General features: G+C 51.9%; 12 protein-coding genes across 12 annotated transcripts; 7 read left to right on the forward strand and 5 right to left on the reverse strand.

Annotated features, from left to right (window-relative positions):
- Positions 1–326: 326 nt before the first annotated feature.
- On the forward strand, positions 327–2,411 carry ALTATR162_LOCUS4519 (uncharacterized protein; the record flags this gene model as incomplete). The annotated part of the gene is made up of 1 exon (XM_043312131.1): positions 327–2,411. One exon carries the CDS (start codon positions 327–329, stop codon positions 2,409–2,411), a length of 2,085 nt encoding a protein of 694 aa, XP_043168066.1.
- Positions 2,412–2,746: 335 nt separating this feature from the next.
- Positions 2,747–3,452, reverse strand: ALTATR162_LOCUS4520 (uncharacterized protein; the record flags this gene model as incomplete). Its single annotated transcript, XM_043312132.1, has 3 exons — positions 2,747–3,094; positions 3,166–3,334; positions 3,376–3,452. 3 exons carry the CDS (start codon positions 3,450–3,452, stop codon positions 2,747–2,749), a joined length of 594 nt encoding a protein of 197 aa, XP_043168067.1.
- Positions 3,453–3,559: 107 nt separating this feature from the next.
- ALTATR162_LOCUS4521 (uncharacterized protein) lies at positions 3,560–4,701 on the forward strand (the record flags this gene model as incomplete). The annotated part of the gene is made up of 2 exons (XM_043312133.1): positions 3,560–3,796; positions 3,853–4,701. The coding sequence occupies 2 exons, from the start codon at positions 3,560–3,562 to the stop codon at positions 4,699–4,701; spliced, it is 1,086 nt and encodes a 361-aa protein (XP_043168068.1).
- Positions 4,702–5,457: 756 nt separating this feature from the next.
- Positions 5,458–5,988, forward strand: ALTATR162_LOCUS4522 (uncharacterized protein; the record flags this gene model as incomplete). Its single annotated transcript, XM_043312134.1, has 1 exon — positions 5,458–5,988. One exon carries the CDS (start codon positions 5,458–5,460, stop codon positions 5,986–5,988), a length of 531 nt encoding a protein of 176 aa, XP_043168069.1.
- Positions 5,989–6,066: 78 nt separating this feature from the next.
- ALTATR162_LOCUS4523 (uncharacterized protein) lies at positions 6,067–6,908 on the reverse strand (the record flags this gene model as incomplete). The annotated part of the gene is made up of 3 exons (XM_043312135.1): positions 6,067–6,212; positions 6,270–6,779; positions 6,833–6,908. 3 exons carry the CDS (start codon positions 6,906–6,908, stop codon positions 6,067–6,069), a joined length of 732 nt encoding a protein of 243 aa, XP_043168070.1.
- A 1,320-nt stretch (positions 6,909–8,228) lies between these two features.
- On the forward strand, positions 8,229–10,241 carry ALTATR162_LOCUS4524 (uncharacterized protein; the record flags this gene model as incomplete). Its single annotated transcript, XM_043312136.1, has 1 exon — positions 8,229–10,241. The coding sequence occupies one exon, from the start codon at positions 8,229–8,231 to the stop codon at positions 10,239–10,241; it is 2,013 nt and encodes a 670-aa protein (XP_043168071.1).
- Positions 10,242–10,821: 580 nt separating this feature from the next.
- On the forward strand, positions 10,822–11,850 carry ALTATR162_LOCUS4525 (uncharacterized protein; the record flags this gene model as incomplete). Its single annotated transcript, XM_043312137.1, has 3 exons — positions 10,822–10,824; positions 10,895–11,647; positions 11,722–11,850. The coding sequence occupies 3 exons, from the start codon at positions 10,822–10,824 to the stop codon at positions 11,848–11,850; spliced, it is 885 nt and encodes a 294-aa protein (XP_043168072.1).
- A 1,075-nt stretch (positions 11,851–12,925) lies between these two features.
- Positions 12,926–13,924, forward strand: ALTATR162_LOCUS4526 (uncharacterized protein; the record flags this gene model as incomplete). The annotated part of the gene is made up of 2 exons (XM_043312138.1): positions 12,926–13,020; positions 13,075–13,924. 2 exons carry the CDS (start codon positions 12,926–12,928, stop codon positions 13,922–13,924), a joined length of 945 nt encoding a protein of 314 aa, XP_043168073.1.
- Positions 13,925–14,487: 563 nt separating this feature from the next.
- On the reverse strand, positions 14,488–16,580 carry ALTATR162_LOCUS4527 (uncharacterized protein; the record flags this gene model as incomplete). The annotated part of the gene is made up of 5 exons (XM_043312139.1): positions 14,488–15,335; positions 15,386–15,727; positions 15,819–16,020; positions 16,070–16,268; positions 16,321–16,580. 5 exons carry the CDS (start codon positions 16,578–16,580, stop codon positions 14,488–14,490), a joined length of 1,851 nt encoding a protein of 616 aa, XP_043168074.1.
- Positions 16,581–19,291: 2,711 nt separating this feature from the next.
- Positions 19,292–21,260, reverse strand: ALTATR162_LOCUS4528 (uncharacterized protein; the record flags this gene model as incomplete). Its single annotated transcript, XM_043312140.1, has 2 exons — positions 19,292–21,069; positions 21,119–21,260. 2 exons carry the CDS (start codon positions 21,258–21,260, stop codon positions 19,292–19,294), a joined length of 1,920 nt encoding a protein of 639 aa, XP_043168075.1.
- Positions 21,261–21,826: 566 nt separating this feature from the next.
- Positions 21,827–22,345, forward strand: ALTATR162_LOCUS4529 (uncharacterized protein; the record flags this gene model as incomplete). Its single annotated transcript, XM_043312141.1, has 3 exons — positions 21,827–21,829; positions 21,968–22,251; positions 22,321–22,345. The coding sequence occupies 3 exons, from the start codon at positions 21,827–21,829 to the stop codon at positions 22,343–22,345; spliced, it is 312 nt and encodes a 103-aa protein (XP_043168076.1).
- A 437-nt stretch (positions 22,346–22,782) lies between these two features.
- ALTATR162_LOCUS4530 (uncharacterized protein) lies at positions 22,783–25,812 on the reverse strand (the record flags this gene model as incomplete). Its single annotated transcript, XM_043312142.1, has 8 exons — positions 22,783–23,966; positions 24,019–24,847; positions 24,903–24,910; positions 24,959–25,076; positions 25,131–25,163; positions 25,211–25,249; positions 25,303–25,488; positions 25,690–25,812. 8 exons carry the CDS (start codon positions 25,810–25,812, stop codon positions 22,783–22,785), a joined length of 2,520 nt encoding a protein of 839 aa, XP_043168077.1.

Raw genomic sequence — 25,812 nt, forward strand, 5'->3', positions numbered from 1 at the left:
CACCCTAGGACAGGTTGAACTCGGCAAATCTTCGTTGATTGATGGCGCGACCCGCGGACGCAGAACATGACCACGCTGCAATTAAAGCGGCGTGGCGGGATGATCTTCTGGACTCGTGTGGCGGCTATCTGACGGTGGCGATGGCGTTCGGGAGCCCTCCGGATGAGATAGCTGGTAGCAATGATCAATGACAACCTACAAGACACAAGAGCGGGTGTTTGACATAGGGAACACTAAGACATCGAAGCATTACGGCTACAAAACCCAGTGTAGAACTTCTATGATATAGGCCAGGGCTTAGCAAAGAACGTTGCAGGCTAGCCGCGATGGGCCGTGACCAGAGCTTCGGCATGAAAGAGATGTCTAAGTCGAATGCGCGTAAGCCTGAGGAGCAAATTGGCTTGTTGTATGCATCTACGGACAATGACCGATCGCGAGGCAGCCGCGAGCACCTAGAAGATGGCTTGGAACCGCGCTGGAACGATAAACACGAAATCTCACAACATCACAAACCTCGGTGGCCGTGGATCAGACCCATCACCGTCGTTGTTCTTCTTGTCTGTACAACCATCATCCTAGTTCACCGAGGCTTGACAAGTAGCGAGCGCACTCCATCGCCACCTACTACTGCTAGTCTTGCAAGATTCCGACCGGAAGAAGACTACATACTCTCTTCAGTATGGAACTCCGACGCTCCACCTACGATCCGGGAGTATACATGGATAGTTTCCGATCACATTCTCAATCCCGACGGTGTATATCGGCCTATGATACTCATCAACGGCACTTTTCCTGGACCATTGATTGAGTGTAACGAAGGCGACGAGCTTGTTGTCCATATCCACAACCAAGCTACAAATGCTACCTCTATCCACTGGCATGGTCTCTACCAGAACGGCACGAACTGGATGGATGGAACAGTGGGAGTTACGCAATGTCCTATTGCCCCGGGCCACTCGTTTACATACCGGTTCAACGTGTCGGGGCAAACGGGAACGTATTGGTACCATTCGCACGTCAGCATGCAAGCATCAGATGGACTGGTGGGACCTCTTATCATACACGCCGGGAACGGAGAAGAGAAAAAAGAACTGCAAAAGGTACCGTATGAACAGGACCGCGTAGTACTACTATCGGACTACTACTATGATCTTTCTTCCGACCTGCTCATGCAGTACCTCTCCTCCGACAGCGAGAACGACGAGCCCGTTCCTCCATCTGCCCTGATCAATGGACGAAACATGCGAAACTGCACCGACTTACCGAACCGAAACTGCTCATCCTCTGGCATCAGCAACGCCTTGTTCAACTTATCTCGTATGAGCAACACGCGACTTCGCATCATCAATGTTGGAGCTTTCGCAGAGTTCGCTTTTCAAATAGACGAACACGAGTTTCAGGTTACCGAAGTAGATGGCACGGATGTGCACCCACAATCGATCCATCGGTTGAATATCAATCCTGCGCAGCGGTATAGTATCATCCTTACTCCGCCGAATGAGGAAGTGAGTAAGGAGACGTATTGGATGCGTGCAAGGATGGTGACGCATTGTTTTGCATACGAAGAGCCAGAGTTGCAGGAAGAAGTCAGGAGCATACTGTACTATCCTACTCGGGATGGTGAGACGAAGGACCTTATACCAACGAGCAAGGACTGGCCAGAGATCATCGATGTCGAGTGTCGGGATCTAAATACTTCAACCTTGGAGTCCGTCATCGCAATACCAGCACCAGAGATCGACATCCGACACACCCTTTACCTGCGCTCCTCGTTCCAGATCCGTGATTGGAGACTCTCGCGGGGCTATCTAAACGATAGTTCTTTCCGCGTAAACGCTACATGGCCAATATTGAACACCATGCTTTTGACACCGACACCCAACTCGAATGATCATGAGGGCGTACTAGATACAGCCCCGTTTGATCCATTGCATCAACTCGTTTACCAAACTCAGTCTACACGAACCATAACAATCCTGATACAGAATCTCGACGATGGAAACCACCCCTTCCATCTCCATGGTTACAAATTCTTCGTTCTGGCTCAGGGACATGGGTATCCACCTTCTTCTCTCCTCGACCCTGGTCAGGTTGGAAATTATCTTAATTTGAGTAATCCGCTGCGGAGAGACACGGCGAGTGTAGAAGCATATGGGTGGCTGCTGATATCGTTTGTGGCAGATAATCCAGGCCTGTGGGCGTTTCACTGCCATATAGGCTGGCATACTGAGGCTGGGTTGATGATGGTATTTGCTACGAAGACACAAGAAATGAGGGGATGGGAGGTATCCGAAGAGGTTGGTGGGCTGTGTGGGGTGGAAGGAGTGGAAAGAGGAATGGGACCGGATGATGAAATATGGGTTGGCAGGAGGGAAGAAGATAGCAGTGACGAGGTTGATAGAGTGGCATAGCAAGATTGAAAGTGCTTTGAAATGCGCAGCACTGTTGTTGCTGGACTATAAGGGGATGTCCCCAAGTTCTCATTTTTGTCAACACTTGGGCTCAGTGCATCTAGTTTACATACTTTCATATACAAATCTCGTAACAACCATTATCCACAGTTCGATAACGAAACTGAGTTTCGAGCATTGTGTTGTTGACCGCTTCCGCCACCACCGTCTCACGACTCGGTGCAGCCCATCACTCATATCCTATAGGGTCCTCAGCTAAGACAAGCCCAATCTCCACTAATCCACCTGGCGCTGATGTCATTTGGAGTGATCGCGGTGATCCGTCCATGGACGGCTCACTCCCAAATGCCGAACCATTTCTTAACCCTCCTCCTCCTGATACCATCCTCACCAATATAATACCTCGGGTCCTCAACATATTCCTCTCCCCTCTCCTCAGCCTCCTTCTTTCTTTCCAATCTGAACTGCTTCCTCTTCTCAACCTCCTCTGCCTTCTTCAGCCTCTGCTGCTGGTACTGCTGCGATGTCTGTTCCATGTGCATCTTGTAGACTTCAATGAAGCGCGACGAGGATTCGAAAGGGTGGCGCAGGAAATCTTTGCGCGTGGGAAGCAAGTGGCCAAAGACAGTCTTGGAGATGAAGTCCATGTACCATGCTGCTATTGCGAGGGAGACGAGTATGCCCTGTTGAAGAAAGTGGGGTTAGCCTGAGGGGACGTTTAGAGAATCTGGTGGGGTAATCGAGGGAATATTACCATTGTGATCCATAGATGAATGGCCCGGTTGTGTAGGAACCAATGCGAAAATGTGCCCTCTGGACTCATCATATTGGGGTATTTCTTCGTCGCCATGCGCTTCCTGTCTTCTTCCGATACGGGCGCGCCATAGATCTTGTTCTCTAGATTGCGGTTCGGGGCTCGCTTGCTATGCGATGGAGGTCGGTATTTGTCGGGTTGTGGTATTACGGGCGCGCCCTTCTGCTGCTGTGCTTCTCGCCGTCTTCGGAACTCTTCTGAGAGGCCTTTGGGGGTAATGGAGGCATGGCGGACACTCTTGGGCGCGGGTAGCGGGAGAAATGCGCGGGCTTGGGGCCGTAGGAGCAGAGGGCCTCGGGGAAGGAGGAAACGTGGTATTGATTGGAGGGTCGCCATGGCTGTGGGTGGTGACGCTCGTTGTCTCGGGAGTCCGCAGACTGATGAGATGAAGATCTTCAGATGCCCGGAGAAAGCTCGGGCCGGCGCATACAATTATTTGGGCATCGTCCCATCTTCTCTCTCACACCTTTCCTTTCCGCAACAGGCTGCTTATACAAACCTTGCCCATATACACACGCGTTTCAAGTGCGGATTCCAGGACCGAAGTCGTCATATCAATCACGTTCGATCTGTTAGTGAAGAGATGACGACTAATCGCAGAATAGTATTGACGCCAATATATTCCAGGTCGCGATGCCTTCTAAGCAACCTCCCTCGTTCGGATCGCAAGCTTACTGGAATGACCGTTTCGCTTCAAACACGGATCCATTCGAATGGCTCGAGGCCCCTAACGCCCTAGACCCCCACATCGCCGATTCCTTGAAAGCTACACTCACTCCGCAGCCGGAACTTCTCCACATAGGTTGCGGCACGTCACTACTATCGTACCACTTGCGCTCGCATGTAGACAACCCGATGCAGATACATAATTTGGACTATTCGGACGTTGCGATTGAAGTCGGCAAGATCCGTGAACAAGAGATATACCAGGGCCCGAAGGCCAATGTCGCATGCATGCGCTGGGACGCTGCAGATTTGCTCGACTACAAGTCTTTGATGCGCGCATGCAAGCGTGCTACCTACTCTGTCATAGTTGACAAGTCGACATCAGACTCCATTGCTTGCGCCGACGACGTCCTCGTTCCTTTACCGTACCCGCTAGCTGTCCGATCTTATGACTCCCTAGATTTGGATTCTACCAAGTCATCGGAACGCGTTCATCCCTTAGTAGTCATGACTGTGAATCTAGCGCTTATGACGAAACCCGGGGCGCGGTGGATAGCTCTATCTTACTCTAACGATCGCTTCTATTTTCTGGATTCATCTGCGATGGACGTAATACCTCAAGGTGTAGCATTCCCACATCCTGGTGATCTGTGGCACATAGTGGAGAAGCGTGAGATTGAGAACGTAGAAGGGCATGTACAAAACGAGAAGAGAGATGATGCAGTAACACATAGACCAAAGGTGTGCAATTTTGTATATATTCTGGAGAGGACCCATTTACCATTATTTGTTCGCGGAGAACACGTTTAGACAAAACACGATACATTTACTCGTAACACTGGCATGTTCGCCAGTCCACAATCACGATACAGAACCTCCAAGCCACTTTTCATAACAAACACTGTCGTCTGCCCACGAGTATTTTCCAAACATCCCGCGCTGAACAAAGCGCCTCGCCTTGGCCATATCGACACCAATACCCCAATAGTAGTCATCTCGGTTTGTTGAGTGGTACGGAGGTGAACGCTATCTGGATGATCCCAAAGAACTGGAAGGAAGACAACCTTTTTGGTAGACAACGGGTGTAAGTGGTAGGAAGATGTGAAGTTGAGTCAGACATGGACCTATTTCCATGTTTTAGAGACTCACGCCCTACTCACGACAGATGTAGACTACTCTAGATTAGGAGTCATAGGCTAGCGCAATCGGACCTTTTATCTACGGCAGATTGCGCTTTAGTAGAGGGCTGGCAGATACGATCATTCAGTCCTAAATTCTGTTCCTGAACGGTCTATGTCTTTGGTACTTTCTGAGGAGTGTTTCTCAATCAAAATGTATTCTGGAGATGATCACAAGCCAACCGCATTTAACATTACCATTCATCGAAGACCCGGAGCTTGTATCTGAGGTTACAAGTCACCAGATACAAGGTCCTTCGTAATCCCAAACAAGAGGCGATCTCATTGGTCAAACGCGACTACCACCAACCTACAGTTTAGGCGTCCATCTTGTTCCTCCACAACTCACTTACTCACCTTTCGTGTCCATCACCTCTTTACGATCAAAATGGCGCAATCACCTTGCCCAACACGGCAATACACGTCTGAAAACTTTATCGAGAGCTGCGGCGCCATTGTCCACGATGCCACTCGCCAGAAGATCTGCCTCATCCACCTCACTCAATCGAACATGTGGGCACTACCAAAAGGGCGGCGAAACGTTGGGGAACCGCATCAAGAAGCGGCACTTCGCGAAGTGTACGAAGAGACTGGGTACAAATGTCAGATCTTGCCTGTGGATATCGTTGCTAGAACACCCGTTGCAGGTGATGCAGCGGATGCTCCTGATGTGCCGCGCGTATTGCGCAGTTCTGTAGAACCTTTTATGGTTACTGTCCGGAATGTGAGAGAGGATCAAGGGGTCAAGATTATTTGGTGGTATATCGCGATAATGGACGAATGCGCTTGTGAAACGAGGGGGCTTGGTGAAGAGGGTGTTGAGACAGGCTTGTACTCTTATGCTGAGGCTGAAGAACTGCTGTTTTATGAAACGGACCGAGAAGTCTTGCGCAAGGCGAAGTTACTTGTTGCCAATTAGATTGAACTCATTTGTCTTCTAAAATGCAAGTATGCTGTCTGTCGACAGACTGTTGTTCTGTTACGTGCAAAGTATGGACTAATCTTCTTTCTCCAACCACTGTTTGCTTGCCTCGTATACCTTCGGGAAGGCATCGTCCAGTGCTAGGAGTTTCTTGAACAGATCTTCGCTTATGCACTTGACAAAATGTAACATCGACACGAAGATGAAGTCAGCATAGGAGACTGGTTCTTGGTTAGTGTACATAGTCCAAATCTCCCATCTAATACGTGTGCACTTACCAGTCTGACCCAGGAAATAAGGGCCGCCATTCTTCCTCAGCAGATCTCCTGCCTCCTTCGCCGGCGCTTTGGCCTGCTCCCAGCATTCCTCCGCGTTAGCATCTTTCTCTACTTGGTCCAGCGGCTTCCCGAACATCTTCTCCCTCGTCTCGAAGAAGTAGTCTGCACTAGGCTTGTTCAACAGCACTACTGGCACCTGAGGGATAAGTAATAGCCTGAGTGGACCCATCAACTTGGGAAGGTGGTCTCTAATCTTCTCAACGATCGGGTCGTCGAGGTGTAGAGAAGGACTTGGGTGCTGCTTCTCGAGCTCGAAAGCAATGGGCCATGAGTCCATTTGGTAGGTACCATTCGCATGTTTGATGGCGGGACTGGTGTAATCGGCGAAATAGCCAGGTGCGTCCTTTGGGTTGGGCGGGATACCAAGCGCTTTGAACTTTGGGGCTAGGTCAGGGTATTCTACCCATTCGGTCGTGTAGTCGATCTTCTTGTAGTTCAAGACCATACGAGCTGCGAGATCATCAGAATGCCTGACTATCATTGTTGATGTGGAAAGTACTCACTTTTCCACGGGTTCAATGACCACGCAGTGCCTTGTTGGCTGGGAAGATCGTACAAAACAACTTTTGACGACGACATTGTTGCTTGATTGTGAGGATGGACAACTATGAGCGAGAAGACAATAGATACGACAAGAAAGAGTCTTTTGAAGCCAATCTCCATCACGCCCTTCGATATACGATCTCCACAGTCATTTGTCATCTAGTGCTATGTGGGGTATACCTAAGGCTAGTCGGCCTGCCACTCTCGCGCGCGGGTCGTCAATGAACCATACCTTGTCATACCCGTGTAATGACGGATGCATTGCACGTAGCAGTGCAGAACGTTTGTGGTGCCTGCTCGAAGCTCGATGATTGGTGGGTGCCCGCATAGGTGCAAGATGACAGTTTCGTCAAGCGTGCGAGCCGCGGCCGACATCCGTGAGCAGCACGGCTACCTATGTACTCCTTCCCTGTCGTCTGCAAAGCATGCTACACCCTCGCGTAACTTTTGTATCCAGGGGATGTATGCCCGTGTTCAAGCGCATTCCGCGACATACTTCAAGCTTTCAGCCTTGCGCTTCCTGCGCTACTTTCCCGCAGCTGTATTTTAAGCGAATGACTTTAGGCCCCCTCGTGGCTTTCACCCACCCTGTAGACTTACAAGGCTAGATGCGCCTCGATAAAACCATATGCACTTAACCGGCTGCTGGAACTAACAATAGGACTACCAATTGCTACAATCATTGGCTCTGGTGTAAGACTCAGCCTCCCGTTCGGTAGAATCTAGGATGAAGAGGGCCATGAGCTGGAGCACGCTTCCATATGGGAGCCGCTTCACGATAGGCGTATGGTAAGTAGTAGAACGACTCTTCCGTCTTCTATTATTACACATTGGTACTCTCCATCATCCTCCTTCCGCCTCTTCGATCGATTCTGTATTTGCTTCGCCTGCCTTGTGCAACACAAGGAGGCTTGCAGACCCGCTTGTTGCGGCCCCCAAACTTTCAGCCCTCAGCCCCCAGACCCCAATATTTCCTAGATCGCCGCGTAGGAATGCGCCGGGAGGGAAGCGATAAGAGCACCATGTGTGCTCCATGAAATCGCATCATTTCTCTTACTTCGAATCATACCTCTTGCGACTTCCCTAGGCAAGGTTTTGCAAGATCACCCGGGAAAGCTCTTGTTCGTCCTCAGATATCCTGAGACCCCAACCACCGTGTCGAGACTTTTGATTTCGCTGTCGAATGCGCATACAGCCTCACCCGCCACTTAGTCAGGCTAGATCCACTTAGAACGCTTGCAGCTTCCCGACCTGACGGCGCACGAGATCTGAGGCCCTACAAACCCATATCTACAGCTGTGGAGTAGAGAAGGCAAAGCTCCGATACATCATTTTATCGAAACAAGGAAAGGGTCAATGGACCGCAATCGCACAGTCAGTGGCGGGCACTCCGACAATGCGCCGTTGATGAGTTCAGCCGAGCCGCCAGGTTACGATGGTGGAGACGTATCGATGCAACACGTTGACGATACATCGTACTCACCACAGATGGTACTGTCGCCTGAGATCATGGACTCCAAGGGCGGTGTCTACACAACTTTGAATACCCCCAGCTCGACATTCGACGTGGAAGACGGAACTCATCACCACAAAAATCACAAACAAATCAAGCGTTTCGACCACCACGAAGCACGGAAGACACTACTGAAGACTGGAGCAATGAAGCTCCTTGTAACACTGTTCTTCAGTGCAGCGATCTGTGTCACACTCAAATCGTGGGAAGGATTCCGCGACCGCATTGTCCTTTCCAATCTCGATGTCAGAATCTTCAACTCACTCACGATCGGTCTTTCGCTGTGTCTGGGTCTGAACATCTTGGCTTCGTTGAAACACTATGCATCCGTGTTTCGATGGTCTTTTCTTACTAGACGATATGTTAGTCTAGAAGTATTCGACCTCATCCTACACCTGAGCTCGCTTGCCAAGGTGACGAAGCTGATGATCATCTCCTCACCTGGGTTTCGAGGCAAGACGTGGCTACGGAAGTTTAGCTGGTTCAAGGACGTTAGAGACGATGGAACCAAGTGGATGTGGCTTGCGTGTCTAGCTTGGCTGTCTCTCAACATCGGCTCTCAAATCTTGGTTGCATTACTCAGTCTGTTCTGGCCAATGGAGAATTCGGAAATCCCGCTCTTTTCCAAAGGGAACGTAACTGTAGCCGACATGAACACTTGGTACATTGGCGCTACCCCACCCGACATCTCGGATGACTATTCCAGCGAGAGCGAGCTCGAGGCGGCTTGGATGTACGGCACGGAGGCCATGACTTACCCCAACTTCACCTTCACAACCCCCGAGGCTATGGTGACTGATCTATCCGGCTTACCAGGCACACCCATCTACAAAGGCGACAACGCCTGGCATTATCGCTTCTTCAACCGCGAGCCAACGCATCCGTGGATCAATTACGCAGCCAGCTCCCGCAATATTACCGTGCGGGCGACCTGCGAACAACTTGACTTGAAGGATGGCAAGGTTTATGATGTAGGTGATGATCCTTTGTACATCATGGCAAAAAAGCAAGGCGAAACAGAATTTGTCAGATACAACGTTACCGAACAAGCTAGTGGATCTGTCACCTGGATGGCATCAGTGTATGAGAACTGTGGTACGAGATGTACAAATTTCACCGTCATGCAACTGCCAGACAGCCGTCGTGTAAACAACACGTCGCTATTCCTCTGCAACAATACCCTCGAAGAAGTGGTATCTGGCCACGCCAAAAACGATATCGTACTGCGCGACCGCAAGGATACGGATGCAGTCTGGGGTAGCTCTGACTTTGCTCGTATAGCGGCTGGGGCAATCGGCTGGACAGGCATTCCCTGGAATGGCTGGGAAGACCGACAAACACGATCCTACAGCCAGGGCTCCAAATTGTCACCAGCACACGAGATCGCCAAGGAGGAGGTTGAGGAATTGCTAATGCGCTTCACGATCGGTGCCGTAGCCGCGTTCGACGACCACGGCATCCGCTATAATGTCACCGGCCAAACAGTCGTTCCCTCGCAAGGTCAACAACTCAACGTAGATTGGTCGTACATTTTTAGCATTCTAGGCGGAATATGCTTCATCCAATTCCTGGCACTCTGTCTGTTGGGTATCTTTGCAAACCGCACGATTGTGCGTGATGAGAGTTTCTTTAGTATGGCTATGTTGTTGAACCCCGTTGTGAGCCGCATCAATGGCGAGTCGGCTATGGTTATGAGTGGGGATGAGATTAAAGATGCCAGGGCGCTTAGGTTCAAGAAGATCAAGTATGACTACCATGAGGGAGGAAAGGGGGAGCCGAATCGCGTCGCTATCTTCTTTGAGGGTGAGGATCGCAGGGAGAGTCGGAAGAGTTGGGCGGCGGGGAGTTACAGTTAGTTTCATGGTATTTATTAGGGGGTTTTTCTTCGCTTTCATGAATGCAATGAGTATAATGTTATTCTTGAACTTGCCTAGCACATTGCAGTTTATAACAAAGGGAGTTGCACGCTGTACGCGGCGCTGCCCCGAAGGTTGGGTTGTGCTGAGCGATATGCCGTGTGGATCGTCCTGTTGCATGACGCTCACTTCACAACGGCTGTGTGCTGGGCAAGTGACCGTCGACCATACACGACTCGCAATGGACCGGCCCAGCCCTTGTTGTGCGCATGAAGATGTGTGGCAAGGCATTCGTAATACGTTCATATTCTGATCACGGGAGGAGCGGAAGGCGTACCGCGGCAGCCATATAGGGTATGTGTACTGCGCCTTCGTGCTATCGATTGATACTTGCCTGGATCCTACAGCCTCGTCCCAACTCGCCTCATATTACCTCGACGGAGAAACACTATGCTCATGCGATCATCATCCGCTTACATTCATACCCCTCCAGTATTGTTGTTGCAATCCTACACTCGCTCTGCGCATTGCTAGCTCACACATGTCGGCTCAGCCCACGGTTGAGGGGTAGGATTCCAAAATGGTATGTCGATGCAGATCGCGTGCCTCAGCGCATAATCCTTTGTTTCGCACCTTCTAACACACGTCACCAGGGTTGTTGCGCCTCACGCACGAGCGACGACGGTCCCCCTGCAGTCCGCGCGCATTCGTCGTCGCGCAACATCACGGCGCCCTCGACGCGACCAAGCTCCATTCCCTCACCACGCCCATCACATGCCTCGCACGACAATGCGCATCCACCCCGTGCCAACGACCGCCCAAACTCGCCTCTAAAGCCGATTCCCTCAACTCAGCGCTCGCGCTTGCCTAATACGCTCGCTTCAACCACTACCAAGACGAGTAGCCGCGTCAAACCTCTGACAGACTCTACAAACCTGACATGGACGCCATCGCGACTGGAGAAGGAGCGCGGAGACTGGTGGGATACACAAGTCACGGGGTCGGAACAGATATGGCGCGCTATACGGCTCGTCGCGCAGTATCTAAAGTCTGGAGAGCTACAAGAAGCTCAGACGATGCTAGATGCGATTGACTGCACATGCCCCACAGGCCTTCTATGGCGAGGCGTATACGATCCCACAGGCGTCCAATATAAAGTTCCCGAGTGGGTGATTGTGGAGCCCGAGGGATTGGCGGAAGAGGGTGACGAGGAAGACAAGGACATACATGGAGACGCTAGTTCCAGCGCTATGCACGAGACACTCGACGACGCGGTCGACGACAAATCCAATAGCCTCATACGTGTGCGAGTAAGGACGAGTCATGACCAGAAGGATGTTCTGCTTGTCATACGAATGAAAGACTCGGTCGCAACAATCACTGAGAAGCTAAAGGAACAAGCAAAGGTACGTACATACTTCTCCTTTTCCCCTCCACTGCACGGCCCGCACAAAGCAAGTACGTCGCTGACAACATATAGCTCGATCCCACCGTCATAATCCGTCTCGCCTACGGCGGACGCGTCTACCAAGACAGCGAGACGCTCGAATCCCAGCCCTACTGGGACTTTGCCAACAACTTTGTTCTCACTGCGCTCGTGTTCCAGTAAACAGCTAATCCTCTGCATGTCTGCATACCGCTCCCCTACCACATCCCGAAGTTCTCTACCCGAGTGTGTTGGATTCGTGGCTCACACGGATTGTTAGGTCACCATCTGAATACTTGAAATTTGTGCTTGACTCATCTGCCTACACGTTCGAGCAGATGGGCATAAAGGATCCGAACCGCGAGTCTTTTGTGGGGGAATCATCTGATGGTCGCGAGAACGATCCTCTTCTTCCTCGGCCTGGACGGTCGGAAATTAGCAGCGATGGCGGGACATCTGATGCGGGGTGTTTGACCTTTTTGAGCGACTTGGTACGTTCATGTTGGGGGTTTCAGCGGTGGAAATACTCCTCGCTTGGGTGAGCTTGGTTGGTGGCTTGTTTGATACCCCTTTCTTTCGTCTATCTTATTTTTTGCTTGCGGTAGGCATGGTAATCTTTGGTTGTAACCAGCATTATTAATGGTTTGGCTTATCGCTGTTGCGAGTTGTAATTGTGCTGGATGGGTTAAGCCGGGTAGGGGTATAGACCTCCTTCTCGTGAAATCAAGCATCTATCCATTGATCGAACTTCTCTCACAATCCTTCAAGAACTTGGTTTGGCCAGTACATGTGTTATACCTACAAGTTCTTCGTGCTTGAATGCTGCGTTGATACCTCCGGGTTGCGCTTAACTCCGGGTCAGCAACATCACCACATTCACGCCCACACAATAGAGTACTGGCCAAGCCAATTCTAGTAGAAGCAGATCAAACCCCTCTCTGAGCTTAATCTTCAAGTGTCAGTTACCGTGCTGTATTCACCAAACCTCACCGCATCATCTACCGACACCATGATGGTTGCCGTGAACCCTGTGACATCATCATCGCTCTTCAACCGACCTCGGAACATAGGCCGCCATGACGACGAACTAGTCCTCATTGTGAGTACCATAAAGTCTCCCTAAGAGAACGGCGTTGCATATTCCGACGAAATATACAAAGCCAACATGTTTGCATCATCCGCTTCACGTTCATTACGCATGACTTCCACAAACAGACTCTCACAAATAACGAGACAACTTCACCCGCAACAAGTCAGAATGGCACACAACGGCACAACCTTTACACTCAACACGGGCGCAAAGATTCCTGCCATTGGATTCGGAACATGGCAGGACAAGGACGCTCAGGAGCCGTAAGCTTTCCGTTCGTCGACAAGAAGCCTGCCGTTTACTAACACACGCAATAGAGCAGTCACCATAGCCCTCAAATCCGGCTACCGCCATATCGACACAGCACGCATCTACGGCACCGAACCCGCCGTAGGCGCCGCCATCAAGAAATCCGGCGTCCCCCGTTCCGACCTCTTCATCACCAGCAAACTCTGGAACAACTCGCACCACCCGGACGATGTAGAAGCCGCCCTCGATGCCTCGCTCAAAGACCTCGGAACCGACTACCTCGATCTCTACCTCATGCACTGGCCCTCACCTTTCGCCCGCAGTTCAGAAATGTTCCCAAAGGACTCTTCAGGCAAGACCAAAACCGGCGACACAGACTTTGTCGACACATACAAGGCCATGGAAAAGTGTTTCAAAAGCGGCAAAGCCCGCGCAATCGGCGTCTCCAACTTTAGCAGAGCTGAACTCGAGCGGTTGGTCAAGGAAACCAGCGTTGTACCCGCTGTCCACCAGATAGAATGCCATCCTTACCTCCAACAAGCCGCCTTCTCACACTACCACAAGGAACAGGGCATCCACGTAACACAGTACTCTCCGTTTGGAAACCAAAATGAAATCTATGATTCCGGGAAAAACATGAATAAACTCATGGACGACCCTGTGCTCGTAGAGATAGGTAAGAAGCATGGAAAGACTGGGGCGCAGGTAGCGCTAGCTTGGGGTATTAGTATGGGTCATTCTGTTATTCCGAAAAGTAAGACGGAGTCGAGGATCAAAGCCAATTTGGAAGGCGACTTTGAGTTGCCCAAGGAGGATGTGGACAAGATTGCGAAGATTGATAAGAAGATGCGCTTCAACGACCCGAGTGCCAACTTTGGGTGGAACTTTTACTCGGATTTGGATGGAAAGAAAAACTAGGGTAGTGCGTGGTACATTACGAAGTATTTCATCAAACTATAATAGCATCAACAAGGCTTTTCAGCTTAGCATTATCAAAGATACCAAGAGCAAACATCAAGACATGACACAATAGTTAGACAATCAAGTACAGAGCAACGACAATTTATTAGAGATTATTACGTCGATGTGTGCCCTAGTGGCCGCTTGTGTACTCCTTCTAACAAGGCGGTACGCAGAGGGTATCCGGGGTATTGCGCGAAAAAAACAGGGTGCGTCCGAGATCCGCCAGTGGTATCAAAACGAGAGAAACAGCTAAAGTGGTATCAGTCTAAACCATCGCGATCCACAAAAGAGAGTGACAATGAGTTGGTCCAAATGCAAGGAGAAAATCGAATGAGAGGGGATATGTGAAGAAACTTGATCCAAATGAGACGCCTGAATCAATGTAGAAGATCCAAAGCAGATTTTTGGGGGGGTATCAGAGTTGGCCGGGCGGTCAAAGAAGGGATTTACGTTGTCTTTGCTTTTCCGTCATTCCGTCGTGGCTGTCGTTGCAAAGGCTGACATCTTCCCACCACACCTTACGCAGTTGTAGCGACAGTCGGGTTGGCGCTTTTCGAAGCATCGGCCACGCTGGTCTCAGCGGGAACGTCACCCACAACTGGGGCAGTGGTCTCATCCTTCTTCTCCTCAACGGCGGGAACAGCCGCCTCCTCCTCAGCGACAGGAGCAGGGCTGGTGGCGTCCTTCTTGTCCTTGGGTGCCTTGCTACCCGTGGCCTTGGACAGGGAGCGACCGAGGTTGCCGAAGAACGACTTGCGCTTGTCTTGCTTGGGGGCCTCGGTCTCTGGTGTAGCCTCGACCTTGGTCTCAGCGATGGGGGCAGGCTCGGCAACTTGGACGGGCTCAGTGGTAGCCGGGGCGGAGGTGTCCGCGATCTGGGGAGCGGCAGCGTCAACCTTGGGCTCGGGAGCTGGGGACTTGGCACGGTCCTTGGAGCCAAAGAACTTTCCGAACTTGAAGTGGTCCTTCTCCTTGGAAGGAGTAGATACGGCCTTTACCTCCTCAGGCTTAGCCGCTGGCTCGGTGGCAGCGGTAGTGGTCTCAGGAACGACGGGCGCCGCGACCTGAGCCTCCTCGAGAGGCTTGGAGGCCTCGGGGATGGTCTCGTTCTCCTTCACTGGCGTAGCAGCAAGACCAGCCTCGTGCTCCTTCTTCTCGGTGGTAGGAGACTTGAGCTTCTCAACGAAAGATCCGAAGATGGAACCGCGCTTGGCGGGCTTGGGCTTCTCCTGGGTTACAGGAGCAGCGGTCTCATCAACCTTGACAGCTTCCTCAGTAGGAGCAGCGACAACGGCAGCGGTGGGCTCGGTTGTGGTCTCAGCGGGGTGGGTCACCTCGGTCGCGTTGACGGGGGTAGTTGCGGGGACTGGAACACGTTAGTATGAGGTATATGGAAAACGAACAAGATGAACTTACTCTCGTCAAGGTGGGGAACGACGGCAGGAACAACGGTAGGTTCCTCCTTCTTGACCTCAGGCTCGGTCTTGAGAGCATCGGTCTCGTCCTTGGGCTCCTTGTCCTTCTTTCCAAGCAGGCCACCGAAGAGGCTGGCGCGCTTGCCACGGGAGACGGAGCGAGACTTGCTCTTAGCAGCCTTCTTGCGCTTCTCTTCGTCGGAAGAAGAGCTGGAAGAAGATCCAGCACGAGCAGCGGCGGGCTCACCGGCGACAGGTGTCTCGCCCTCGGCGAGCTTGGGGGTAGCGTCCATGCTCTTCTTGGGAGCGGAGGATGTAGCTCCCGCTAGCGCGGTGGGCTTGCCTGCGGGATGTTAGCCTATTGCAGCAACACGGCCAGATCGTCCACTAGTGCGACCGCGACGCGACGCGACGTGAACAAAGTGCAAACGTACCAATCTTCTCCTTGTGCTCCTTGTAGCCCTCGCTCGACTCAATGGTGTCCTTGGAAGCCTTGGCCTCGGTGATGGCCTTCTCGACGGCGACGAACCATCCGTCACGCTCGGCGGCGGTGGTGGCCTCGAAGGTGTGCTTGTGACCGGAGATCTTGAACGCGAAAGCGACAGCGCCGTCCTTGGCCAGGTCGGTGGCATAGGCCTTTTGCGCGTTAGATGTCGGTTCGTAAAAAGCTTTAATTCCAACATACCAAGTTGAGGACACCGGCGGGGTGCTCCTTCTGGTCTGCGTGCTTGACGAAGAAAAAAAGACCCTTTCCGGTCTGGCTGGACCAAGCGACAACAGGGTGGGCAATCTCGGGCTTCTCGCCACGGAGGTACTCCCTCAGGTTGTCGGCGGCAACGGGCTCCTCGCCGAACCAGAAGTACTTCTTGGCGAAGCGGAAAGCGCTGGGGAGCATGTTAGCAAATAGCCAGTGCGATGACCGGCGAATGCACTCACTTCTTCAGACCAGGCGCCTTGTAGCCGAGCGCACCGCTGTAGATGGGCTCAACAACCTTGTCCTCTTTGACCTCCTCTACTGGCGCGACGGTCTCGCCCTCAGTCTTGGAAACATCCTCCGTCTTTGGCGCCTCCTCTACTACAGGCGCAGCGGTGACTGGCTCGCTCGCTACTACTGGGGCAGGCGCAGGCTCAACGGTACCAACAGTGCCAACCTCGGGGTGCTCAACCGGCTTGGGGGCGTCGACGGGTGCAGACATGTTGTGTATTGCTGTTTGTTTTGGGAGCGGGTGTTTGTGTGTTTGTGTGTGTGGGGGGTAAGAGGGTTCGAAAAGAGGAGTGTTGTCGAGGCAAGCTCAATGTTTGGGTATTACAAGATGTACGGAAAGGGAAAGTTCCACGCTCGCAAAGTGCAGCGGCAGACGAGCAGGCACGACCTTGTTAAGGATACGAAGGGCGGTGAGGAGGAAAGAAGGATAGAAAATCTCAGACGATCAAGGAATGGGAGAACTTTAAGGTGAGGGCTGTTGCTAGGTAGGGGTTCGCCAGGCAGGGATGCCACCAACGAAATTGGCTTTCGCGGCTGCACGTCCTCTTGGACGGACCCGCCTGCACCTAGCCCGCCCGAATAGCACCATTCACCAACGTTATGCACTGCGAAGTCTTGAAACAGCGACTGTGCATCCAGCATCAACCTGTCGTTCACTACCATGGCCACGGTGAGCAGAGGGAGACTGTCTTGTGTCTGTCATCGGCACACGGCGGCTTCTGACGCTTCTCACGGTTGGCGCCCACGCGTCTGATAAGCTCGTGGCCAACAGACCCTTGGGACCTGGTCGCATGATCTGTCTGCCCCTCTTCACCACTTGCTGAAGAGATCGACCAAGCCTGGGATGCAGTCTGAGACGCTGATATCTTTTGATGGCTCACGAGACACGATTAGACCACGACGAGACACGGTTAAGCGGCGCCGTCGTGGTGAACATGTGCCTGTCTGTTAGGCCGTCATTGTCTTTGTCATCGATGAACCGTCATCCATCACTACACTGTACATCTATCTCACACCATCGTCAGTATAACCGTGATCGGCACTGCTATCCTGCATCCAATCCATGGGATGCACATCATCACCAGAGCGCTCCTCAAGTCTCTCTCGACCAGTGCGCGGCTCAACGGCTGCTGTGAACAAGTTTGTTACCACCTCTTCAGCTCTGTGCTACACCACAGCCGTCTTGGTCGCGCCATCGCGAACTCTGCACAACTCCAACTCTGGCGCCACGCCAAGCATGCCTGAGCATACAAGGCTAGACACTTCTAGCGGCCTGCACGTAACGAATCGCGCCACGCCACCACCCTCCAAGCGTGATCCCCGTTTACAAAAGGCGTCAAGACCCTGGCGCCCAAATTGCTAACCTTCCAGCTGGCGAATGCAGCCGAAGAGACTACGTGCCGCCATCCTCTAGCTTTCATGGCGTTCACGCACGCATACTTGCTTTTCTTCGGTTCCGAAAGCTGTCCAGTATACTACTCCAACAGTATTAACACATGTACCCATTGACATCTTGCACAAGCCCCCACGAGGGTTGATCGTCGTATCGAGATTGTAGACACCGCCTTGCCACGGCAGCGGTACAAGTGAAAATTGCTAAAGTCGGACTGACTCTTCAGAATGGTCGCCTTCATCTCAGATCAGCCGAAAACACCTGGCCAGTGTGCTAGGGCAATGCCGGCTCAATATTCCACTCACGTGAAAGGGGTGTTAACCACGGGCAGCACCATAGACTAGCCTGCCACATCTAAAAGCCGTCTGTTACGTACCGGTCGTATCAGGACAGTCGCCCATCTTTCAGCTAAACATCGACTCTCCACACACGTCGACAGCTGTCAAACCTGAGACGCATAAAGGAATTTCTGCTCAGATCTGCATCCTGTCATCTCAGCGGTTGTTGCCCAACATGACGGTACGCACAGAGCACTCGATAAAACTCCGCAGAAGATCTCCCTGGCAATAATTATGACCGTATCCAATCCGCGTCCCGCTCACCGCCACAGGCACTCGGGCGCAAATTTGGCGACAAGAGGCTGACCTCTACCGTGCGGCCTTGTGCCTGGCGTGAGCAACCTTGTGCACCCAGTCATGTCGCGCTGCGTTTCATGACTTTGAAACGCTAAATGCTATTGAACAACTTTACCATGAGCAGACTCCACCACACATTAATCAACATCTGACAAGCTACCGCCCACTGCATCTCTGAGCCGCTGGTAGCCCAATTGACGATTTGTCGAGCAATCGCAAAGGGCCTCGTCCATCGAAAATACTGTGGATCTCTGTCCCTGACTACTCTCGCTTCTTTCTGGAGCGCGGAGCTCGTGGCTACTCAAAGGCTCCCGGCCGGGATCCACCACATGAGTCAACGTCAATAGCGTTTGGGAACTACTTTTATCACGAGCAAGCCATACAATACTTGTTGAGGTTGTGTGGTTTTGTTCCAAATTCTGCACCCCATGTCAGCTACGGTGTCAGTATCTGCAGCACCACACAACGACAACTTCGCACCCTAGTCTAGCAATCTTCCCCGCGCTGCCGGGATGCACTTGGTCATTGGGCCAACGAAACATGAGGCCATTTTCTGTCTTTACTATTAATGCAACCACGGCTAACAACCGTGATAAGCCAACACCAACATCACAGGCGGTCTGCAAAGTAATAGCGGTCAAAATAAGCTCAACGCAATGGCGCTCGACTGCCGCTGCAAGGCGGGGAAGGAGCGCGATGCGTTGGTGGAGACGGGCATCCACGACATATGCCTTTCCCATTTGGCTGGATGCACTTTCGGTGCCTATTCCTACAACGTCATCAGTCTAGCCTTGCGGGACACCTCTCACACCTCGACCTACTTGCACAATCTAGTCAAGATACGTTGTATCGAATGGTATGGGGTATCAATTGCTAAATTCAAAGGTACAGATACTACCTTCTGCTCTCTTTCTCCAAGAAGCTTAGTGCATCCGCCTCCTCTGCTTGCATACTTCTTTGCACATTCTCTGCAGCGGCTTTCCACTCTCTTCTCTTTCCATCCCTTCCATCAACATGTACCACGCGCTTGTACCCTATGAGAGCATCGTTGCTAGTCTCTTCACGTTGTTGCTGTTTCTTCGCCTTTAGTGCCTCCTTGTGTCTCTCTTTCCGTGCCTCCGCCTTCCGTGCCTTTTCGACACCTTCCAGAGTCTTCCTCTCCCGCATCTCCTCAACAATGATGTCTTTTCTCGAACTGCCCGGTATAATGAGATCACCCGCTGACCGTGACCCAAAGTCGATTTTCTTGTAGCGCACAGTCCAATCACAGATTTCTTTTGGTGCTCCAAAGCCATGAGTGCGCACGTCGAGCGTTGGAAACCCTATCAGAGTTTCCTCACCCGTTTTGCAGTCTTTTCGAAAAACGGCAGGTAGGGTGAAACGTAGATCGGCTGGTTTGAGGAGATCAAAAGCGGCCATGATGTAGCGGTAAGGACGACCAGCATCAGACTCCTGCATTTGGGCTTTGTTCTGCTGATAAGTTGGCAAGTAGCGCATGTCGTCTTTTGAGAAGATGCGCAGAACCAGATTGTCGTACGGAAGACGGTTGCGCAGCCGGATCCAGTAGCGGCCATCAAAAAGTCGGAACTCTGATCTCGGAGATGTCTGTGGGGGGAAGACGATGTGATTCCCGGCATCTGCTTTCTCGTTCGTATCGAGGGGTTGTCGTGTGAGCAGCCATTCTCGTGGATGGGGTAAAGACGGATCGATGCCTGCTTCTTGGTGCTTACGCCTGTCAAACGGCGAAGTTTGGTCCCAGAAGCGCCACCACACGTTGTAGACGCAGTAGTTCTTCTTCCGCACCACGTTCCAATGTTCGGGCCCCTCGTCATCTTCCAGATCCTCAAGTTCGGGATAAATGCGACAGACAGTTGCTGCGAGCTGACCAAGAGGCGCTTTAGAGCGGGGCGTGACTAGTTCCGCCACGCGTTCTATCAGACAATATGCTGTGTTCTTCGCGTAGGTCTTATCGATCTTGTCGGCTTCGTTATAGATTGTAGAAGGTAGTAGGTCGGAGAAAGGAGGAAATCGGACCACAAGACAACCTGTCTGTATGTCGAGTTTTATCAGGCACTTGTCGAAGAGTTCGTTTGCGAGGGTTCTATGTCGCTTGATGCGCTCTTGCATATGCTGCGAAACATTAACCAGCGACTTGACACTCAGAACCTCTGGAAGTTTATGGTTCTTGTATATATGGCGTATAGCGTTGCGGGACGTAAGCGTTTTTATCTGGTTCGTCTTGTCCTCTGCCCAGGCTACACCTTTCTCTTCACACGTTGCGATCAGTCTTGTCTTCTCGAACGTCAACAGTGGCCGGAAAATTTGTACGCCTCCCTGCTCGACAGGGAACGGTATGTCTAGGCTGCGATTGGGCTTTTGTTGGTCGCCGCTGTGGTACACGCCGTATATACCCTCACACTCTGGTATCCACTCTTTGCGCTGCATCGCCTGGAGCCCCGATCGCAGTCTGTTGTTCGCCAACCTCATCATGACTGTCTCCGCTTGGTCGTCTGCATGATGTGCCACCATGAGACGTGTAATCCTCATGTCTCTACATGCTCGGCCTAGCGCTTGGTAGCGGAGAGTGCGCGCTTCGGTTTCGAATCGCTTGAAGTCCTTGGGGTCGAAGTTGTCGGGCCATGTGAGCGGAAGGACGGTGGATTCAATGCCAACTGGACAAAGTCAGTGCTTAGAAGGCAAGAGATATGTTCCGTATCTCACGCTTCGAGCGCAACTGCATTGCAACCCACTCCGCTTCCTCGGTGCTCTCAGGTCTCACTCCGTGATCCACGATGAAACCATGAGCACGGGGTAGCCGGGAGTCTTCTGTTCGAGACTGTGTATACAGCGCAGCGAGTGCCATTGAGTCGACACCCCCACTAATAGCAATGCCTATGCCACCTGCGTACCGTCAGTCGGCCATAGTTGCAAGAAATACAAATACCACTTGCCCAAACGACTTCTGACTACATAATCACCCTGTTCCTCCACCAATCCACCGGCTCGCATAGCCAGCATGAACTCATCGTTTTCAATTGGCAAGCTTCTCGTAGAATTCGCACGTCGGAATGTCCTAGCTACATATTTCGGTCTTGCAGTGTGATAACAATGCCCGCGTCTGAGGACATTGCTTCTCCACATAAGAAGCACTGAAGACACCGATGTACTGGCGAGAAAATGAAACAGACCAAGGAAAGAATGCAAAAGGCCGAAGCGAAAAAAGTTACTGGTTCTGGTAATGGACGAGATGCGAAGCGTTCCGCAGCTTGTTCCGAGGTAAGTGCACGGACATGGAATTTTCTGGAAGGGCAAAGCACAACATCTTCATCTTCCTGTTTAGCTCTCATCGACATCTTTCTACTCTACAAGCCAGCGCAACTCTAGTCTTACCTGATTCTTTGTGATACCCAGTTTCTATAGTCTGTCAAGATGGTAAGCTCCACCCGTTTCCAATCCACTTACCATCCGATCTACACGAGCATTGAGCACCACGACCACTTTCACCCCACTACACACTCTACACCTCTACACATGCACGCACAGTTTCAGACTAACCAATTCCCCCTATAGTCCGCAATCAAGTCCATCCGCAGCATTGCGCCCCTCCTCGACCGCATCCTCGTCCAGCGCATCAAGCCCGAAGCCAAGACCGCAACGGGCATCTTCCTTCCCGAGACCGCCGTCAAGGAGCTCAACGAAGCCAAGGTCGTCGCCGTCGGCCCCGGCATGCTTGACAAAGATGGAAAGCGCGTTACTCCCAGCGTACAACCCGGCGACAAGGTCTTGATCCCGCAATTCGGCGGAAGCCCCATCAAGGTTGGCGAAGAGGAGTTGAGCCTGTTCCGGGACCACGAGTATGTTTGCACCATACACCGAGATGCGATTACATGTTTTGGGATAGATGACTAACATTTCATGTGTAGGCTCCTGGCTAAGATCAACGAGTAAATCCGATACATGTCATAATCTATCACGAAAAGAAAGTGAGGGTATAGTGGCTTGCGAACGAGGCAGCTCTATCCTGTATCTTGTACCAATATCACCCAAAGATTTACGAAACACGAGACGCTAGCATAACGGCCGGCGTTCATTTGGCATATCATCTGGCTTGGGGCAATCTGTTTTGGAAGGCGATTCTTCGATGCATGTATTTACAAGAGGTTGGAACCAAAGGATATGAGGCCGTGGAAGAGATGTGGTGGGGAAACAATGGATAAAAGAATCTCTACTCTATCGCACTGAACACATTGACAGGACTGAAATGTCAAGTTTGCATTACTCATGAATCTATGGACTCGTCCCAAAACACGTATCCATTAGAAAGTCTCGCCGAGGATGTTCAACGCCTTCTGCCCTATTTGGAACTCAGGCATCTGCACCAGCAATTACCATCCTGAATTCCCGCCGCTGCCCCACTGCCTCCCACTACCTTCTGACGGACCTTGGCCATAGGCACCACCCTGATCATACGCACCATAAGATCCTGGAGGTGGCTGTTGAGCTGGTGGTTGGCCATAACCTCCCTGTGTATGGTTGTAATTCTCGTAACCCTGCTGGTAGTTTGTCGGAACAGTATAGCTAGGCTCCGCACCCTGACCTCCAGAGTACTGACCCTGACCCCATCCGTACCCACCAGAAGGTACTGCGTTGCTGTACTCGGCAGGCGGCTGGTAAGCCTCGCCTGCATAGGAGGACTGGTAAGGTTGGAAACCAGCCCACTGCGAGGGTTGCGGTGATGGCGACGGCTGGTATGGTGCTGGTGCTGCGGACGAGGAGGCTGAGAAGTCATCGTCCATGTCGCGAGTTTTTCCAGAGCTACTACTGAAGCTACTGAGCATACCGCCGAGAGGACCGGGAAGCTTGCTGGTCAGGGAGCCGAGGAGATCGCTGGAACCGCTGGACTGTTGTTGGCCCGGGTAGCCACCTCCGTGGCCACCGCCACTGCCATGGCTATGGCCTCCGAAGCTCGACATGTTTACCGCACCATGGCTGTGACCAGTAGAGTGATCGTGGTCACCGCTGTGGTTGTGTCCAGCCTTTACTGATTCAGAAGACAGAATTTGGTTCAAGTCTTTGCCGTGGTAGTTGCGGGCCCATTGCTCAACAACTTTGAACATGTTGTTGTGTACCTCGCAGTGCGGGTCTCGGAGTGCTGGGTGATGGAAAACACGCATGCAGTCGTTCAAGACCTCGTCGACAGGAACATCTGGGTGGTCCCAAGCGTATATGACGCGAGGCGCGACATACTGCAAGATCGCCACGGCGACTTGACCGGCTGGCGGGTTCAAGACGTTCGAGAAGTGGTCCTTGGACAACATGCTGTGTGTTGGGTTGGTAGATGTAGGGTCTGTCCAGACCTCAAACTGATGCTTGGCTGCTGAGTCGATGACAGCAGAAGAACCACTCTTCAGCTGGGATGAGGCTGTCTTGATGATCGGTAGGATGAAGGGTGCAAGAAGTGATAGCACAAATAGAGTGACGCGCTCGGTGATGGTCTCGATCAGTTTCTCAAGGCCAGGAATCTTGGAGATGATGGCCGAGATGCTGCGTACAACATTATCGCGGAAGACTTGCGAAAGGTTAGCCTGGCCTCCATGTCTTATATTCATGAATATTCTTACCTAGGATAGGGTAGATCTTAGGAATAATGGTGGCTGGATCGGTGTTCGTTCCTGGAATGTCCGGTCCTGGTGGTCCGCCCATAGATCCAGGTGGTGCATCAAAGGTATTAGGTCCAGCTCTCGATGAACTATAGTCACCGTAACCTCCGCGCGCATTGGCCGCAGCCTGCGCATCTGATGAGGCCTGTAGATCCTGCGCTTGTCTGATGAGATCGCCAGTACCGGGAACTTTGCTCAGAACATCTATCAGTCCACCGCAAGCGTTGGACTGGCCTCCAGGTCCACTTCTCTGTCCATTAGCACCACCAGACACTGCATCCACGAGAGCAGTGTTCACCTCGTCGATCTCAGTCTGCGTAATATGGTCATTGGCCTCTCCGAGTACTGAATGGAAGAAGTCAACACCTCCGAATGTGCCCGTCACGAGCGGATAAGTGTGCTTTCCACGAAGGTTGATGCCAGCTTGTACTCCCACGTGAGGAAAGACATTATGGTAACCAAGCTCGCGCAGTACAAGCTCAGTATAGTTGGTATGGGCTCCGAAATCTTCGAGGCAGTGCAGTCCTTGGCCTAGACAGCGAAGCGCCTCTGATAGGTCCTCGTCTCGTCCGCGTTGACCTGATGATCCGTGGGTATAAAGTCGACCAAAATGGATGGCGCGCGCAAAGGAGTATTTCACATATCCGGTTGATGTAGCCCAGTTACCATGCTCGTTCGCGATATAGTTCTTCATACCGGTGTTTGGATCTACTGCGAGCTCAGCTTCTGAAACGGGACCTCGCAGACGAGGGTCGTATTTTCGTGCGTCCTCATTGTCGGCATAATCCTTCTTTGGAGATGTTAGTGTCAAGTCACACTCATATGTGCAAGCCGGGTTTGCTTACTGGATTATCTGCACTTTCGTTAGTATGGATAAGCCGAAGAGACCAAGTTCGCTTACCAATGTGCTCCTCGGGCCTATAGACACCTAGTCTCTCGGCTGTAACCTCGAACTCTCCAGTCGCATAGCCAAAAGACATAAACGACAAAACCCAAACCAGAACGCGGATGGTTTCTCCCTAGTCAATGTAAGCTTATTGACTCACGAAAGCGTATTTGCCGTATTTACGTACTTGGACCTTGGCCAACGTTCCAACATCAACAGCCTGAATCAGTCAGCGTAAGTCAGCGTCGCGCAGTCCGTAGGAATCACCTGTGAGTAATCGCGTAGCCAGTTGCCAAAGTACACACGCTACACGGAGGGTCAGTCATTGTAAGCGCAGTAGTATTGCCATTTGGGCATACCTTTATCATATTACTCTTCCACTTGTGCCCTTTCAAGCAAGCGACCGTCGCGAGCATGTCTTCGATGTCGCCATGACGCCAGTTCTTGCCTTCAATTTTTGAGATACTCGCGATGTTGCCCGCACCAAAGCCATAGGCGCCGGTTGGCAGTAGCACGAGTATCGCAACGGCGACGAGCAGCACGTACTGTGAGGATATCCCCATGGCTGTGATATCAGGAGGTAGTTAGGAGTAAAATGGTGTTGTAGGGAAGCGTAATAAAAGCCTGCGAGTGACTTGTGCTGTGCAGTCAGCTGCGTACGACTACGGATAAGCGGCTGTGCAAAATGACGTTTAGTGGGGCTGATGTACTCGATTCAGCCACACTGCCCCACTTCATGTGTCTACCAGAGGCTCGTCTGCGTCCTGCTCGTTCGCTTCCTCCATGACCTCGTCCTTGTCTTTGTTCGAGCCGATGTCTTCGTCGTCGTCTGAAGGCGGCGGTGTGGTTTCGGTTTCGGCGTCGCCCAT

The sequence above is a fragment of the Alternaria atra genome (genome assembly GCF_907166805.1).
Source record: "Alternaria atra isolate CS162 genome assembly, contig: 23, whole genome shotgun sequence".
Classification (NCBI taxonomy): domain Eukaryota; kingdom Fungi; phylum Ascomycota; class Dothideomycetes; order Pleosporales; family Pleosporaceae; genus Alternaria; species Alternaria atra.